Source organism: Abrus precatorius, unplaced genomic scaffold, assembly GCF_003935025.1.
Source record: "Abrus precatorius isolate BTA unplaced genomic scaffold, Abrus_2018 Scaffold10, whole genome shotgun sequence".
Classification (NCBI taxonomy): domain Eukaryota; kingdom Viridiplantae; phylum Streptophyta; class Magnoliopsida; order Fabales; family Fabaceae; genus Abrus; species Abrus precatorius.
The window spans coordinates 29,621,414-29,636,404 of NW_020874292.1; the positions used below are offsets into that span (position 1 = coordinate 29,621,414).

The following is a 14,991-nucleotide window of genomic DNA, read 5'->3' on the forward strand; positions in this document are numbered from 1 at the left end:
GTATATATGGGCTTATATCTAAAACAGGCTAAACTATTTTGGGTTCAATAAATGTGTTTACCCTACTAATTCTAACTTGCCCTAAAACCGATCAATTGTTTTTATAAGAAATAAATAATAATATCATTGTGGCTAATGACTTTTCTTTTTTTCAGCAACATACAGTTCTCAATATCTAAAAATCTGGAATGTAACATTGTGGATATTGAATAGAAGGATTGGCTGGATGAACTTTTCTCAGAAAATGAAAACGACGCAAATATTTCTCAGAAATTAATATTTTCTATGAACAAACATAGACTTGTGAAATTAGAAACTCTATATTCCCAAACCTCCTCTTTCATGCAAACCGTTATCCTTGTTTCACTCCAATATTTTTCAAAATGATACACATGAATCAATGGTACAAGGAGTTGTAAATGTAAAATATGTTACAAGGATCATTGTGGTTAATAATTGTCTATGAGAAACACGTACACTTCAGTGCATGCCCCTCAACAAAAACTAAACGTAATTTTTTTAAAGAAAACTACACTAGTTTCCCTTTTATTACCCTTTTTGTAGTAGCTAATATGTAAAGCTTTTAGAAGGAGTTGTTACTATAAATTTTCACACTAGCTATGTTATATAGGCGTAAGGGAAGAGCATGCAATTACTCTCAACGTTACCCTTGATTTGGGTTCAATGCTAATCATTCATCTATTTTTTTTAATTTACAAATTTAACTTATTTTATGTTCGAAATAAAAAAGATTAAAAAGGTAAAATCCGTCCAATACCATGCTTGAAAAGTTGATATTGATTCTCCAATGTATGGTGGACACTTTTGCAATGCTATGCTCTTTTAAATTCAAGTATTACTTATCTTTGCAATGTTCTATCACATAATAGCTCATCAATATTATTATTGATATTCCCTGTGAAAATTTGTGAAACGACGGTATTTGGAGTTTAGTGACATGCTGCTTTACTATTGTTAGTAATTTCGACCACTACTGAAAAGACAACCATGGGTTGATGATCAGTCCGAATTTTTTTATACCCAGTCCAAAAAAAAATTATAATCTGGAGCATGTTTAAAGAGATAATTGCTTAATATTTTTTCAGTTTCATGAAAGAACTTTTATAAAATAAATGATAATTTGTAAAATTGAAGTTAAACTGAATATTTTATTGAATTATAAATTATTGAGTTAAAAGTGGGTTCTCTTCGTGTGTGTTCACTGTACTATGTATCACCTTCAAAGTTCAAAGTTGTTAATTACCACATCCCAAAGCCCCTTCAGAACGGACCTAGGCTCCTAGCCACGCACCATCATAGACCCACCATTAGCAAGTTGTCGCGCCACCAACTTGGAGAAGGCATCATAATGGGAGGGGTCACAAAGGGGCTAGAGTTTGAGGTGGAAGTTAAAAAAAAAATTGTATAGTGTAGGACCATATTTCCTTACTAATATATATGTTATGTGTATAAATTGTATAATTTATTAAAAAAATTGATAGGTGACTCTATAAGTTGGCAGAAGTAGATAGGATTAAGATACTCTCATGTGGAAACTTTACTTCAAAGGTGTAAAGTATTTAATTTGACTGTTCAAATTTATTAAAATATATCATTTAATAAAATTTTATATATATTTAATAGTTGAGAATTAATGCAGTGGTAATATCACTGCAAATGATCTCTTTCCGAACTTGAACCACTTGGGAATTGGAATTTGAGATAGAAATCTTCTATTTTCATTTCATAAGAAAAAATTTATTGAGAAAAGTAAATAACTAAAATTGAACCTAAAAACAAGGTCAAGATTTGTTCTGCATTAGTGACTTAACCTCCATTTAATACAAGAGTCTATGGAATTAATTCACGTGGTTTAAGGATTAACTATGATAGAGTGAAAATTTAGGATGTTTATTTATAAAAGAGATTTCAGAAAGTTGCATCATTGCATGCTCTTATCCCTAAGCTGAATTAAAATTTTACTCCCTCAAAATTATATGATTTTTTCTTCCTTTTTATTTTTTTTTTTTCAAATAAGTCTTGGATAAAATATTTATACTTGAAAATGATTTCTAATTCGCTAGTATTCTCCAAGCTTTTATTGTAGACAAAACAACATTAAAAACAATCCTAGTCTCACTCAAATGTCAGAGCAACAACCAGCAGCATAAGATAACATGGTTACAACTTGCTCATTCTAACAGGTCCCATCTCCTTTGCCTTTGCCCTCAGCAAATGCTTCTGAGTCTTCCCAGTAGCTGTCTTTGGCAATGGTCCAAACACAACTGATTTTGGGACCCAATAAGCAGGCATCTTGGACCTGCAAAACTTCACTATATCTTCAGCTAAACACTGCTCATTATTACTATCCACCCCTGGCTTCAGAGTCACAAATGCACAAGGAGACTCACCCCATTTCTCATCTGGCCTTGCAACCACTGATGCCTCAAGTATTGCAGGGTGAGAGTAAAGAGCATTCTCTATTTCAACACTACTGATATTTTCAGCACCAGATATTATGATATCCTTTGACCTGTCCTTAATTTCAATGTATCCATCTGAATGCTTCACAGCAAGATCACCAGAATGAAACCATCCATTAGCAAAAGCCTCCTTATTAGCTTTTGGATTCTTTAAGTACCCTTTCATCACTGCATTACCCCTCATCACAATTTCACCAACAGTGGCACCATCAGCAGGAACAGGTTGCATGGTTTTAGTGTTCATAACTTCTAGGCCTTCCAAGGCAATGTACCTCACCCCTTGCCTTGCGTTAAGCCTGGCTAGCTGTTCAAGGGGCAGTGATTCCCACTCTGGCTTCCAGGCACATACTGTGGAGGGGCCATAGGTTTCTGAGAGACCATAAGTGTGAGTGACACGAAATCCTCGTTGAGACATCGCAGCTATTACTGATGGAGGAGGAGCTGCCCCTGCTGTATTCACATGTACAACATGTGGTAGAGGAAGGATGGTTTCCTCAGGAGAGGCATTGACTATTGTGTTAAGCACCACTGGTGCTGCACAAAAATGAGTCACTTTATACTCGGCAATGGCTGCATACACTGCCTTAGCTGTCACCTGTGTTCATGCATAAAGCAAACAATTAACTAACTAGATGTTAAAGAAAGCAACTCTCAATAAAATGCATACAGCATAGAGCATAGAGTTTGACTTTGATGCGCTATCAGTGTAAAGATTTTTATACTGTCAACTAATCAGAATATATCATGGATATGATTTTTATATTAATTATCACAAAAATCAAGGATTCTTGCTAATATGGCAATTCATGATGTATAAAAAATCTTTACATTGTCAGTATATTTAAATTAAATTCTAGAACATTAGTTAAAGAAAAAGCAGCATTTTTCTTAAACAGATTTACTTCAAGCAGTATAGGAGAATTGTTTGTTTTATATAACAAAAACTTGGGTATGTTTGAACTTTCTAAAACTACAATTTATCACCTAGTCACAAAATAAACAGCAAAAGGATTGATTCGGAAGGAACTCTGAAATCCTGTTCAAATAACTATACAAGTTCAATATAAGCTTTATTTTTCAATCATGTATATCACGATTATTAGGGAGGCTCATCATCACATTAATGATAGCATCAAACTTGAAGCTAGAATTAGAAATTACCAACAAGCGAATGAGGCAGGTCTTTAGTTTACCTGACGAAGACAAATGTTTGTCCCACAAAGAGCTGCAAGAGTCCAAGTATAGCACCAGCCATTGCAATGAAACATGGGAAGTGTCCACAGATAAACAGCACCTTCATTCATTCCCCAATTAAGAGCCCCACTTAGAGACATGAGATATGCCCCTCGGTGGTGTAACACCACACCCTTAGGACTAGCAGTAGTACCAGAAGTGTAGCCCAAAGCAATGCTTTGCCACTCATCCTCTGGAGGTTTCCACTTAAATTCAGGGTCACCACTCTCTAGAAATTTCTCATACTCGATGGCTCCTTTGGACAAAGCATATTTGAGTGTCTTGGGGTGGCAATTTTCATCACCAATGACAACCAAAAATGGAGGCTTAAAGGCTTTGCTTTTCTCAGACCAGATTTTCAAAGCATCTTCAGCCAAGGAAAAGAACTCTTGATCCACAATTACAGCTGCTGCTGATGAATGAGCAAGAAGGAAAGCCACTGTTGATGCATTTAGCCGAATATTCACAGTGTTCAATACAGCTCCTGCCATTGGAATTCCAAAATGAGCTTCATAAAGTGCTGTAATGTTGGGTGCAATAACAGCTACCTGATGGCAGCATTACATTAGAAACTACTTCAATTTTGGGCACAAAAAAACTACTTTACATGAACACCTTCAAATAGCATGTTTGGGTTGGCACTTAAATGCCAATGGATACTAATCATAGCTTTTACATTGTATTCACATTTACCGGTCTTCAAACGTAAGACACACCCTAATAAAAATATCTAAAGCCAGCCATAGATAAAAGTTAACACAATGAAAAGATGGGAAATGAAAGTCCACAATTTTAAAGTAAGTTCTTCCACCAAAAATTCACAACAGGACTGCATAGGTACATGCATGAATTGGAGTATAAATTTAACAATTATTTGCACGTAGCGATAATAAGTGAAGAAGCTAAATTTTTTAAATCCACTTGAACCAATGCTGATGATGATTATAAAAGACAAAGAACGCCAACAAAATACTATGCAAGTTGAATGCTGAATCCAAATCATGAAAACACTAAAATAAATAACTATACGTAAGCAACTATTAGTTTGAGGTGCAGAAAGATGAGATTTTTATTTTTCAAAATAAAATTTTGGGAAAAAAGAGAGAGAGAGAGAGAGAGAGAGGTGTAAGACAGTTACAGTGTTGGCGAGTCCAATGGAATGGTTAGAAAGAGCAGAGGCGAATCGACGGCAACGCTGATAAGTCTGATGCCACGTGTAATGCATTGATCCATGGACCACGGATCTTCTGGTGGGGTGCACCAGAGCTGCTCTCTCCAAGAACCATAGTGGCGTCAAGGCAGTGTGGTTCGCACTGTTCTTTGGCAAATCGTCTATGTCGTGCCTCCCTCCCATTCTCTGCACCTTCTCTCTCTCTCTCTCTCTCTCTCTCTCTCTGTACCGAATGAATGAAAATGAATGATGAGAAGTGCGTGTCTTCTGTCTTGGTTGTCTTGTCTGGGGGTTTATATAGCACACAACAACGCACCCATCAGTCGTAATCCAACGGCTCTTAAATATTATGGGTTTCAGTTGAGAATTCCTTTTTAGCTTTTGGAGCCTGTCATGCTTCACTTTACTTAAACGTGTCAATACTAGAAGTGAGCTTGGCAAGTTCGATTTTGTATTTTCTTTCTTGTGCCTGTGCTTGTGCTTGTGCTAGCGCTCCGTTTTCAATTTTACTTTGAAAACCAGTCAGAAATAACTCACTGCTTACTCTGCCCAATAATGTCTCATCTACTTCCTTCGTTGCACGCCATACTTTTAATTAGAATTTAAAAATAGTTACATTACATTTTCTACATTCTCTTTTTAATACATTGTTTATATTATTAAATGAAATCCCACATTGATCTTACTAATAAAAAAATTAGATTTAGTGATAACAAATATAATAGAGCAAACATTGGATTAGTCCTTGAGGTTATATAAATCAGATATTTGAATGCTTAAAAATTTAGGAACTGTTTCATTTGCAAAAACCAACTTGTTGCTCCAAAAAGGGCTTTCGATGCCTATTTTTTGGAGGAAAAAAAAGAGTCATTTTAATAACTTTTTATTTTATTTTTTCATTGCCATCTTTCACCAAAAAAAAACTAAAGTAAATAAAATTTATAAAATTAGAGACTAACAACAAATTTTAAAAATCGCAGGAACAAAAATACTCAATCCATACAATTTTGAAGATTAATTTAGTTTATTAAAAAAATATTTCAAAAACTTATCACTTAAAATCAATTTATTTGAACTTATCATATTAAATGGTTACAAGAGCTCATTGAATATATAGCGCACAAACCTGGATCATACTTGTTATTTAAAAGCGATGTTTGGAAAAACTCATACAAATAGAAGTTAATTCACAACTTTTCCTAGTTCAACTATTATTTGATGTCTGAACAGGATCTAAGAAAATCATTTTAATTACTTTGGCTGGCGCAACTAAATTTCATTACACAAGTTATTGAGTTATAAAAACAATCAAATGAAAAAGTAACTTTTTAAATTAAAATGGTAATTTCATGACATCTTGCAATAATGTAGTCACGTGTTTCTTCTACAAGAATGTATCACTATCACACATAACAAGCAAACTGAAAATTTACCTGGTGTAATTTATCGAGAATTGGACAAGGAAAAAGGTGATATTAATATGCAATATGATCACACTCAAGCTGAATCTGAAATATTTTGTAAGGACAAAAAATGGAAATATTCCCAACTCCCAATTCATTAAACAAAATAGCAAAGAAAGCACGCATTTCTCGCATAGTCAAAACCCATAAATTCTGCACAATATTACTATAAACACGTTTGCCATGAAGATACGGAATCAGGGTACAAACTTTATGTCTTTGAAGTATTCATGCTCGACAGCGCTCCTAGCCGTAATTCTTTTGCTGGGATCCAAGCAAAGCATACTCTACAGGCATACATACAATAAAGTAAGCGCCAGAGAAAATCAATAAAAGTACCCGAGGAACCAAAAAGGATGTTAATATCCATGACGAAGAAAACTTATAAAAATGCAAAAAAAAAAAAAAAAGGACTGATAGAGGATTGGGAGGGGAAAAAAATCAATGGACAAATTTTGTGAGATATATGATAAATCAAATACCGGAAATACATTTGTTATCTAATAATCCCACCATACAGCGGATATGTAAATCAGCTTGGGACCCAGATAAGGGTACAGCTAATGTTCAAAAAGCAAATACAGCATCCAAGTGTCATTTACAAGCATCTTCCTTAGAGATCAACGTGAAAAAAAGATTCTCTCTCTCTCTCCTTCCTTCGCTGCTATCAGCTCAAATTTTAATGGAGTTGTATATTACTGAAGAGATTCAACACTCATAGAGTGTATTGAACATATGAAAATGAAAATTATAAAACTTAAATAAAAAATGTTATGATCACAAGAAAAATAAATACGCAAAAATCAAATGGAAGGAAGTGTCAAGCATTGCACCAGTTTTTGCAACTTAAAAGGCACATTAGTTTTGATCTACCAATTAGTAACAGAATTTTGCCAATGGAACTAATGAATTGAAAGGCCTTATATAAATGAAGTGCATTAAAAATATTATCTTTAGGCAAATGAAGTGCCTTACAAATAGCAACAACTTGAGAATGTTTAGTGAACTGAAATCATCATTTTTGCATTGTTATTCTTCCCAAATAAAATACCTTGAATTTTGAGCTACATACAATCAGTTATCATTATGCTAAGTATTGGTTGGGATCTCGTAAAACCTTGTGAGGGTGACTATTATCTGACAAATTATGTTTTATTACTGCTAGAATAGAATCTTGCTTCTTTTTTTCAACTAAGCAGAAAGTACTTTCTCTTAATTAGCAATGAAATACAAAAATTGTTTCATTTATCCCACTTATACATTTTCAATTACCTTTTTCACGGATACATTGGAGGCATAAGTACCTGGGTATGCAAGGGTGAATCGTGACATAGTGGACAATTGAACCTCTTAACATTATCATCACATCCCAGCCTTAGAGACAGAGGCTAGTGGCAGTTGAACTACAAACGTATTGGCGCTATTTTTTAATGACAATGAAAAAGAATACTATATCACATCTTGTACTTACAGAAAGAAGATTAAGACCAGCTGGCTCAAGATTTGGAACCACAGTTGCCAAGTCCTGCAAAGTACAAGGCAAAATTCTTACTGAATGAAGAACCCAGCAATTATTCCAGGTTAAAGACAAAGGTTCGTTTAATTACCTTAGATGGCCATTTGGGAAATGTTGATTTAAAATCAGGCAATGAAGTTACTCCAGGCCATGTGTCTTCATTTGGTGTCCCCAAGATTCTTCATATAAGGAAAAATGTGTAAATATATAAGTAGCTTTGATCATTTATTTGACAAACCATACACATATATTTGAAAGGAAATACTTATTTGACTATGTTTGCGATTTTTCAAATTGATTAAACAGGTTTTGATACAATCATTAAAATTTGTAATTTACAGCTCACTAAAAAATTGCTAAATTTAAAAGTCACAAATTAAAATTCCTTTGTTCTCCTTTCAGTCAATAAATACTACAAAGACAAAAAGAGAGGAGGGTGGAGGGAGCAACTTAAAAAAGGTACCTCAAAATTCCAATCTTTCCACTCAATAATACTTCCCTCAACCTTAAACTCCTAGAACCAAAAAGGCAAAGTTCTCTTTGTCCATTACTTTACCAAAAGAAGAATTTGAAAGAACTAAGGTTATAAAGATTTAATAGAATTGCCAATTTCCCATCAGTTAAAATGCACTATAATCATAGCAACTTCAATCAAGAAAAAGTTGTGCATATCTAGCTTCTTTTTCAAATTCTTATTTTAAGAAAAGCTGAACATGTATAACATTTGAAACAAAATGTTTGCATATCTCAAAACCCAGCCATAATCAATGAAAAACAAGACTAGTGTTCTTGTTCCTTGAACAAATCATTAAAAAAAGAAACAAAGTGAAAATCATTTGTACAAAAAGTAAATATTTTCTTAAACCAAACAAACCCTTGGGATCTGATTCATCTACACAAGGCATATTATTCATCTTAACAAAGATGTGTATTGAACATTTAGAATTTAAAGTCTTTCCAAATTACTCATCGTTCCTTGTTCCCATGCTACATCAACTTTGTTCAGTTTTTCCTCATTCTTTTTACCATTTGGTCTGTCTTGTGTGGCCTATGTTTGGTCTGATAGACCCAAGAATTTAGCAAGTCAAACAAACTTAATGATGTGTTTGGAAGAGGGATGAAACAAAGAGAAAAGAAATAAGAAAGTGAAAAACAGAGTATAATAAAGTGAAAAGGACTTATTGTTTAGATAGGTAATAGGAGAGAAAAAATGAAAAAAAAAATATTTCCACTAATTTGAATGGAAGGAAAAGAAGTTAAAAAAAATGAAATGACATTAAAAAGTTAATGATATTAATAGTAAAAAATTAAAATTAATCCTCTTCCTTCCCCCGTTACAAAGCTTTAGTGACCTGAATGTAGGATGGCAATTGGGCCTTTCCCGCAATGGGCATGGAATATACTCATCAAATGCATCTGAGTATAGTAGGTACAGGTAATTACTCATTAAATTTTGTAGATATGGGTATTTTATAACCCAACCCTATCCATATCCGCATAATATTTTTATTATATTTCTAAATAAAATTTTTAAGTGTTTAAAATATTTTTTTAATTTAAATAATTTTAAGAAACTTTTATAATTAAGAATTGCACTATTTTCTTCATTTAAGTTACATATTTTACTTAAAAACTAATACTTTTTTATTGGTTTTTTCATAATTAATATTAGTATTATATAATAACATACATATTTTATCAGTTTGTCAAATAAAAGCATAATGAAATATCATATTCAAATTAAGTAAAATGCAGGTAACAAGTCCAGGTCCAGATATTTAGATACTGAATGGACAAGAGTATGGATATTGAAAATGTTACCCATGCAGTTATAGGTCCGGATCCAGATAGAGGTATTTTTCAAAAACATGGTATGGAAGTGTGTAATATAGTACCCTATCCATTGTCATTCTTCACTGGTAGCATCAAACAAATCACAAGGTTTATGACCACTAATGTCCTGTTAATTGTAAAGCAGCACTAACCTAATTAACTTAACTTCCATAGACTTGAAATTATCGTCATGCTGGAAATAAGGTGTACATTAAGAATACGAATAAAGAGAAGGAAATCATTCAAACATCAAATTAAGATAACTGTCACTGTACTTTAAATTGAACACAAGTTATCCCTCAGCCACATGCAAGAAACCTGCAAAGCTGTCAATCATCCCCTAAAAATTATTCATATAATCCAAAGGCCTCAAAGGTATACAACAAGGTGGCATAACTTTGACGACCATTCCCTTGAGGGCATCAGTAACTAAATACTCAAAAGAGACCTGTTGTAGCTTTATATGCATTAACTTCTACTAGTTTTTAGAATATTCAATTTTGAGAGAGGGTAGAATTTCAAAATTCAGAGAAAGAAAACAGAAGGAGAATCAGACAGACAGAGAAGCAAGAATATGAGACCAAGAAGGTAGTTTGCTCAATAATTCAATAACCATCTAAGCTCAAAAATAACTCAAAGAGCATCGGTCATCAGCTGTAAACAACATTTCAAAACCATTTAAATTACACATACAAACAAGAATATGCATGTGTGTGCGTGTAAACTTTAACCCCCCCCCCCCCGCCGCCAACAGGCACCAAATAGAACTCAGATTCTTCAATCAAATCCTATATGAAGACTTAAAACTCTGCCAATCTTTGTTTAGAAACATTTATAGCAGATAAAATAAATATTAATAATATTTGCCAAGAAATGTAGAATTCACAGAAACAAATATATTCACCTGAAGATTTTAAACAATTCATCAATCTCAGAGTCCCCAGGGAATAGAGGTCGCCGGTTTACCATCTCTGCAAATATACATCCAACTGACCAAACATCAACTGGGGTAGAATAATGACGAGATCCAAGCAATATTTCGGGAGCTCTGTACCACAACGTCACAACCTACAAGCGATCACCGACGACTATAAACACAGACATGGGAATAAATATTAAATTATTTGAAAGTTCATCAACCAGACTACCACAATACCTTTCCACAAGATTTTACACACACCTAATCTGCTATTAACTAATTACAAGTGTTTTTGATTCAAAGTAATAAATGCATATTTCTATCAGACTAATAGAAGTTTAGGGAATAGGAAGGTTTCCCCAATTCGAAGTCAAGACCTTTCAGTTTTATCAAGCCAACCGTCAGTCGATGATTATATAATGTGGCTGGTATATGTAAAGTGTAAACAAAATATCAGAGAGCACTCTTACTAGCATTTCTGATCACTTATTACTAGCAGAACTCTAACTAAAAACGTGTTTTGTGTATTCAAATTTTCAAATTAATGTAATAAGAGAGGAAACAATCTCTGAATACCATTTCATGGATAATATGAAAGTGGCTGTTGACCAATGATCTTTCAGTATTCCCGAGGACAGGCAATTTCCCATTTTTAATTTCCAAAATTATGAAGAAAACCCAATTTAACTCAGACAACAACCCAATGGTTAAATTCAGGTAAGCTCTCAAATGAACTGTTCAAATTAAATATACACTAGAGGAAAGACAAACAATAGCAAAGTCTTATTCCCACGTAGTGGGAACAACTACATGAATTTTTGTACACAATTGTGCTCAATCTTGCATCATATATAGAGGGTGCACAAACAATATGAACCCCCCCCCCCAAAAAAAAAAAAAAAGGAAGAGTTAATAATTTATAGACCAGGTGCAGAAATAAGAAACTAACTAATACAGTCTTGAAGATGAGTCATACAGCTCTAGCATTACACAGCAGTAAGAGTTTCAACTATGCTTTCCAAAAACTGCAATTTTAGAATGCAGCACAAGTGCATATTATTTTCTTGTGCAAAGGCTCATTCATTTCAATTTTTTATTATCTGTGTGGATGACAAAAAGCAAACATGTGGGAGGCTGGGAGCACACAAACCTCATGTGTAAATGTCCTGACAGGAATGCCAAATGCCCTAGCCAATCCAAAATCTGCAAGCTTTAGTGAATTAGTACGGCGATCTATCAACAAATTCTGTGGTTTCAAGTCTCGATGAAGAACTCTATGTGAATGACAGTAAGCAATGCCACAGAGAATTTGATAAAGGAACATCTGCAGAAAGGATCATTAAAGAATTTAAATTCCAAAAATTAACTGGTACTTTTCAGTTTCACCAAAAGTAGCGTCTCTTTTACAATCCATGACAGGAGATTTAACATTAAAAATGAATTTTAAGGTGTAACCATTTAACCATGATATAACCGACTAACACTGAGAAGGAAGGGAAGGTAGGGAATGAGAATAGGAAAATCACACATAATCAATCATACTCAGATTGTACATTATTGAGCAGTCAGGCAGGCAATAAGAAACAAAGCTAAAGCCAGTGAAATATCCCACTCTACCTCTAGCTACAGAGCAATTCTCAATCTGATCCTCTCTCCTTACTGTGACTTCCATGAGTCTTCCCCACACATGCCCAAATCACCTTAGGTAACAATCTACCATTTTCTTTTACAATAGGTGCTACCCTACCCCTACTTTCTAATGCATTCATTCCTAATCCTATCTTGTCTAATACATCCACCTGAACTCAACATTCTCATTTCTGCCACAATGAATTTCTTTTTTGTTGACTATTTACCGTCCAACCTCAATTCCATACAACATTTCATTGGTCTTATATCTGATCAACTACTTGAGTTAATAATTGAATAACTTGCCACCAAGCCCAGTGCAGCTTCAACTGAAATGCTATAGACCAAGTTAAATCAATTGATCACTCATTTCAGAAACAGGACAACACCAGACAAATCATGTAATCAACTGTAATCCATATAACTCTGTAATTCATCACAAAACTCATGAATCATACACAATATGTATATACCTTCATAAGGTTATTTAATCATCAATCACTCTCATATTGTCTTCACTTGATTTTTGGAAAGACAAAGGATAAGAAACCCAAATCTTTGCTTGCTAAGTTAAATTTCTTGCTGACTCTCACAATTATAACTCAAGCTAGAAATATATATAATCAGAAAAAGAAAGCCACAGGTCACTCACTTTTACTTGTCGTGGGTCTTTCACAAACTCTGGGGATGAATCCATGTGCTTCTTTAGATCTAAGTCCAGATACTCAAAAACCAGATACAACCGCTTCTCACTGTGCACTACATCCTGCAACCTGTCATCCATTCAACCACAAGCATAACCCAATAAAAAAACAGCTTAAGAGGCAGAAAAAAGATTTAGAACAGCAACGTAACACCGCAACATAAAATAGAATTACTTTGTTCATGTGCAATGTGACAGCACAGGACATATAAAATCACACTAACATTAAACATGAGAAATTAGTAAGACCAAAAGCAGGAGACAAAAATAAAAATGTTACACAATTGTGGATACATCCCACAGTCACCTCACCTACATCAACAATTCATAGTTGTACAGTCTGTCAAACGATCTCTCCAGAAAACCATTTAACCAAACATGAACAATAACTGAATGGAATTGAAGTATCAAAAGCAGCTTATCATCCAAACCCTAGACACTATGAAGAACACTATAAAAACACCTCCTTCATCCACTCACTACGATTCAAATGCTAGATTAAAGCAAAAACACGAATTCACCAAAAAATAGAAGCACACAACAAAAACAATATGAAGGCTCCAATTTCATCATCGATAATCCTAAACAAAAAAAGGATTAAAGTATGAAGATAAGAAAGGAAAAAAGAGAATACCTAACAATGTTCCTATGCTGCATTTCCTTCAAGAGAGAAATCTCGCGAATGGCGGTGCTTGGAACGCCTTCATCTTCCTGTTCAAGGCGAATCTTCTTAAGAGCGATGGTCTCGTTGGTGACGCGGTCGCGAGCCTTGTAAACGACGCCGTATGTTCCCTCGCCAATCTTCTCAACCTTCTCGTACTGCAAAACGCAATTTCAGTGTAAGAGAAAAGAGAAAATCGATTGAAAAGCGAAGCATTGCAATAGAAACCTGTTCCATGGAAGATCTGAGACTGAGAAGAAACAACTCAAGTCACTCTCTCACTGTCACCCTACGCTCCTCTCTCTCTTCTCTCTCTCTTCTCTCTCTCTTTCACTCTACTTCCCTTTCAACCCATCCCATACCTTTTTCCCTCTGTTTTTTCTTTTCTTTTCAATGATTTCCTTTTCTATGATTTATTTTTTAAAACTTGTATCTAATAATATATTAATTTAATTTTAATGTGTTAATTTTCAACTAATTAAATGGATCAAAAAATATACTTTTTATATTAATGATTATACAATTAATTTTTTTAATTTATCATTGAATAATGGTGTAAAATATTTATATGCTTTTTATAATATATAATAGAAATAATAACCACTGTTTTATTAAAAGTTATAATATTTTATACTATTAATATATTAGATTTTACAATTTTTGTAATTATTCTTAAATATGTGAAAAAAAAAATTGGTATAACTTTAGTAAAATTGACAACGTTGTCAACGAGTCGACAGGGGTATTGGTCTTTTCTCAACTGTGTGCAAATTTTAATGTCAGTTTTAGGTGAGAGTCATCAGTGTCCAACTATAGTTGTTTAGGTTTTGAAAGGAAAAATATAATCTATTATTTTTAATTAAAATATATTTTATGTTATTTAAATTTAACAAACTAAATTTAAATTTATAAAATTAATTATACTTGATTTTAAAATTAAAAAATATTGATCTAAGTTACAATTTTTCATTTTATAATTCTTTTGAGATCTATAATATATTATAAAATTTAACTAATTTTATTCTCTACTAATTAATATATATATATATATATATATAATTTGAACTTAAAGGATTATATTATTTCTATAAAAAAAAAAAAAAAGATGTTTTCAATGCTTAAATTTTGTGTTTTATTTTAAGTGTCAAAAGTTTTGTTTTGGCACAAACATGTTTTTTGTATAATGCAATAAAATTTGTATCATAAATATTATAAATAAGTATGTAGTGAAATATACTAAAAAAATATAAATATATATACATGCAAATCGAGTCAAGAAATCCTAAGGTTGAATCAAACTCATCATAAATCAAAAACCTAGTTATTGATGGAACATTATTATGCTAATATTTCTACTTAGTATGAACATGAAAAAAAAGT

The 14,991-nt window shown here is 33.1% G+C and overlaps 2 protein-coding genes across 3 annotated transcripts; both read right to left on the reverse strand.

Annotated features, from left to right (window-relative positions):
• Positions 1-2,181: 2,181 nt before the first annotated feature.
• LOC113865999 (acetate/butyrate--CoA ligase AAE7, peroxisomal-like) lies at positions 2,182-5,101 on the reverse strand. Its single transcript, XM_027500862.1, has 3 exons — positions 4,855-5,101; positions 3,677-4,264; positions 2,182-3,078 (listed from the first exon to the last, which is right to left on the reverse strand). Exons 1-3 carry the CDS (start codon positions 5,068-5,070, stop codon positions 2,182-2,184), a joined length of 1,701 nt encoding a protein of 566 aa, XP_027356663.1. The 5' UTR covers positions 5,071-5,101.
• A 1,224-nt stretch (positions 5,102-6,325) lies between these two features.
• Positions 6,326-13,973, reverse strand: LOC113866006 (cell division control protein 2 homolog). 2 transcript variants are annotated; one of them, XM_027500874.1, is made up of 8 exons: positions 13,840-13,973; positions 13,585-13,769; positions 12,900-13,020; positions 11,769-11,942; positions 10,604-10,767; positions 7,958-8,045; positions 7,822-7,875; positions 6,328-6,637 (listed from the first exon to the last, which is right to left on the reverse strand). In XM_027500874.1, the coding sequence occupies exons 1-8, from the start codon at positions 13,846-13,848 to the stop codon at positions 6,548-6,550; spliced, it is 885 nt and encodes a 294-aa protein (XP_027356675.1). In that variant the 5' UTR covers positions 13,849-13,973; the 3' UTR covers positions 6,328-6,547. The 2 variants fall into 2 exon arrangements, with proteins under 2 accessions (XP_027356684.1, XP_027356675.1); XM_027500883.1 differs by lacking the exon at positions 13,840-13,973 and having other exon boundaries at positions 6,326-6,637; positions 13,585-13,772.
• Between the last annotated feature and the right edge of the window lie 1,018 nt (positions 13,974-14,991).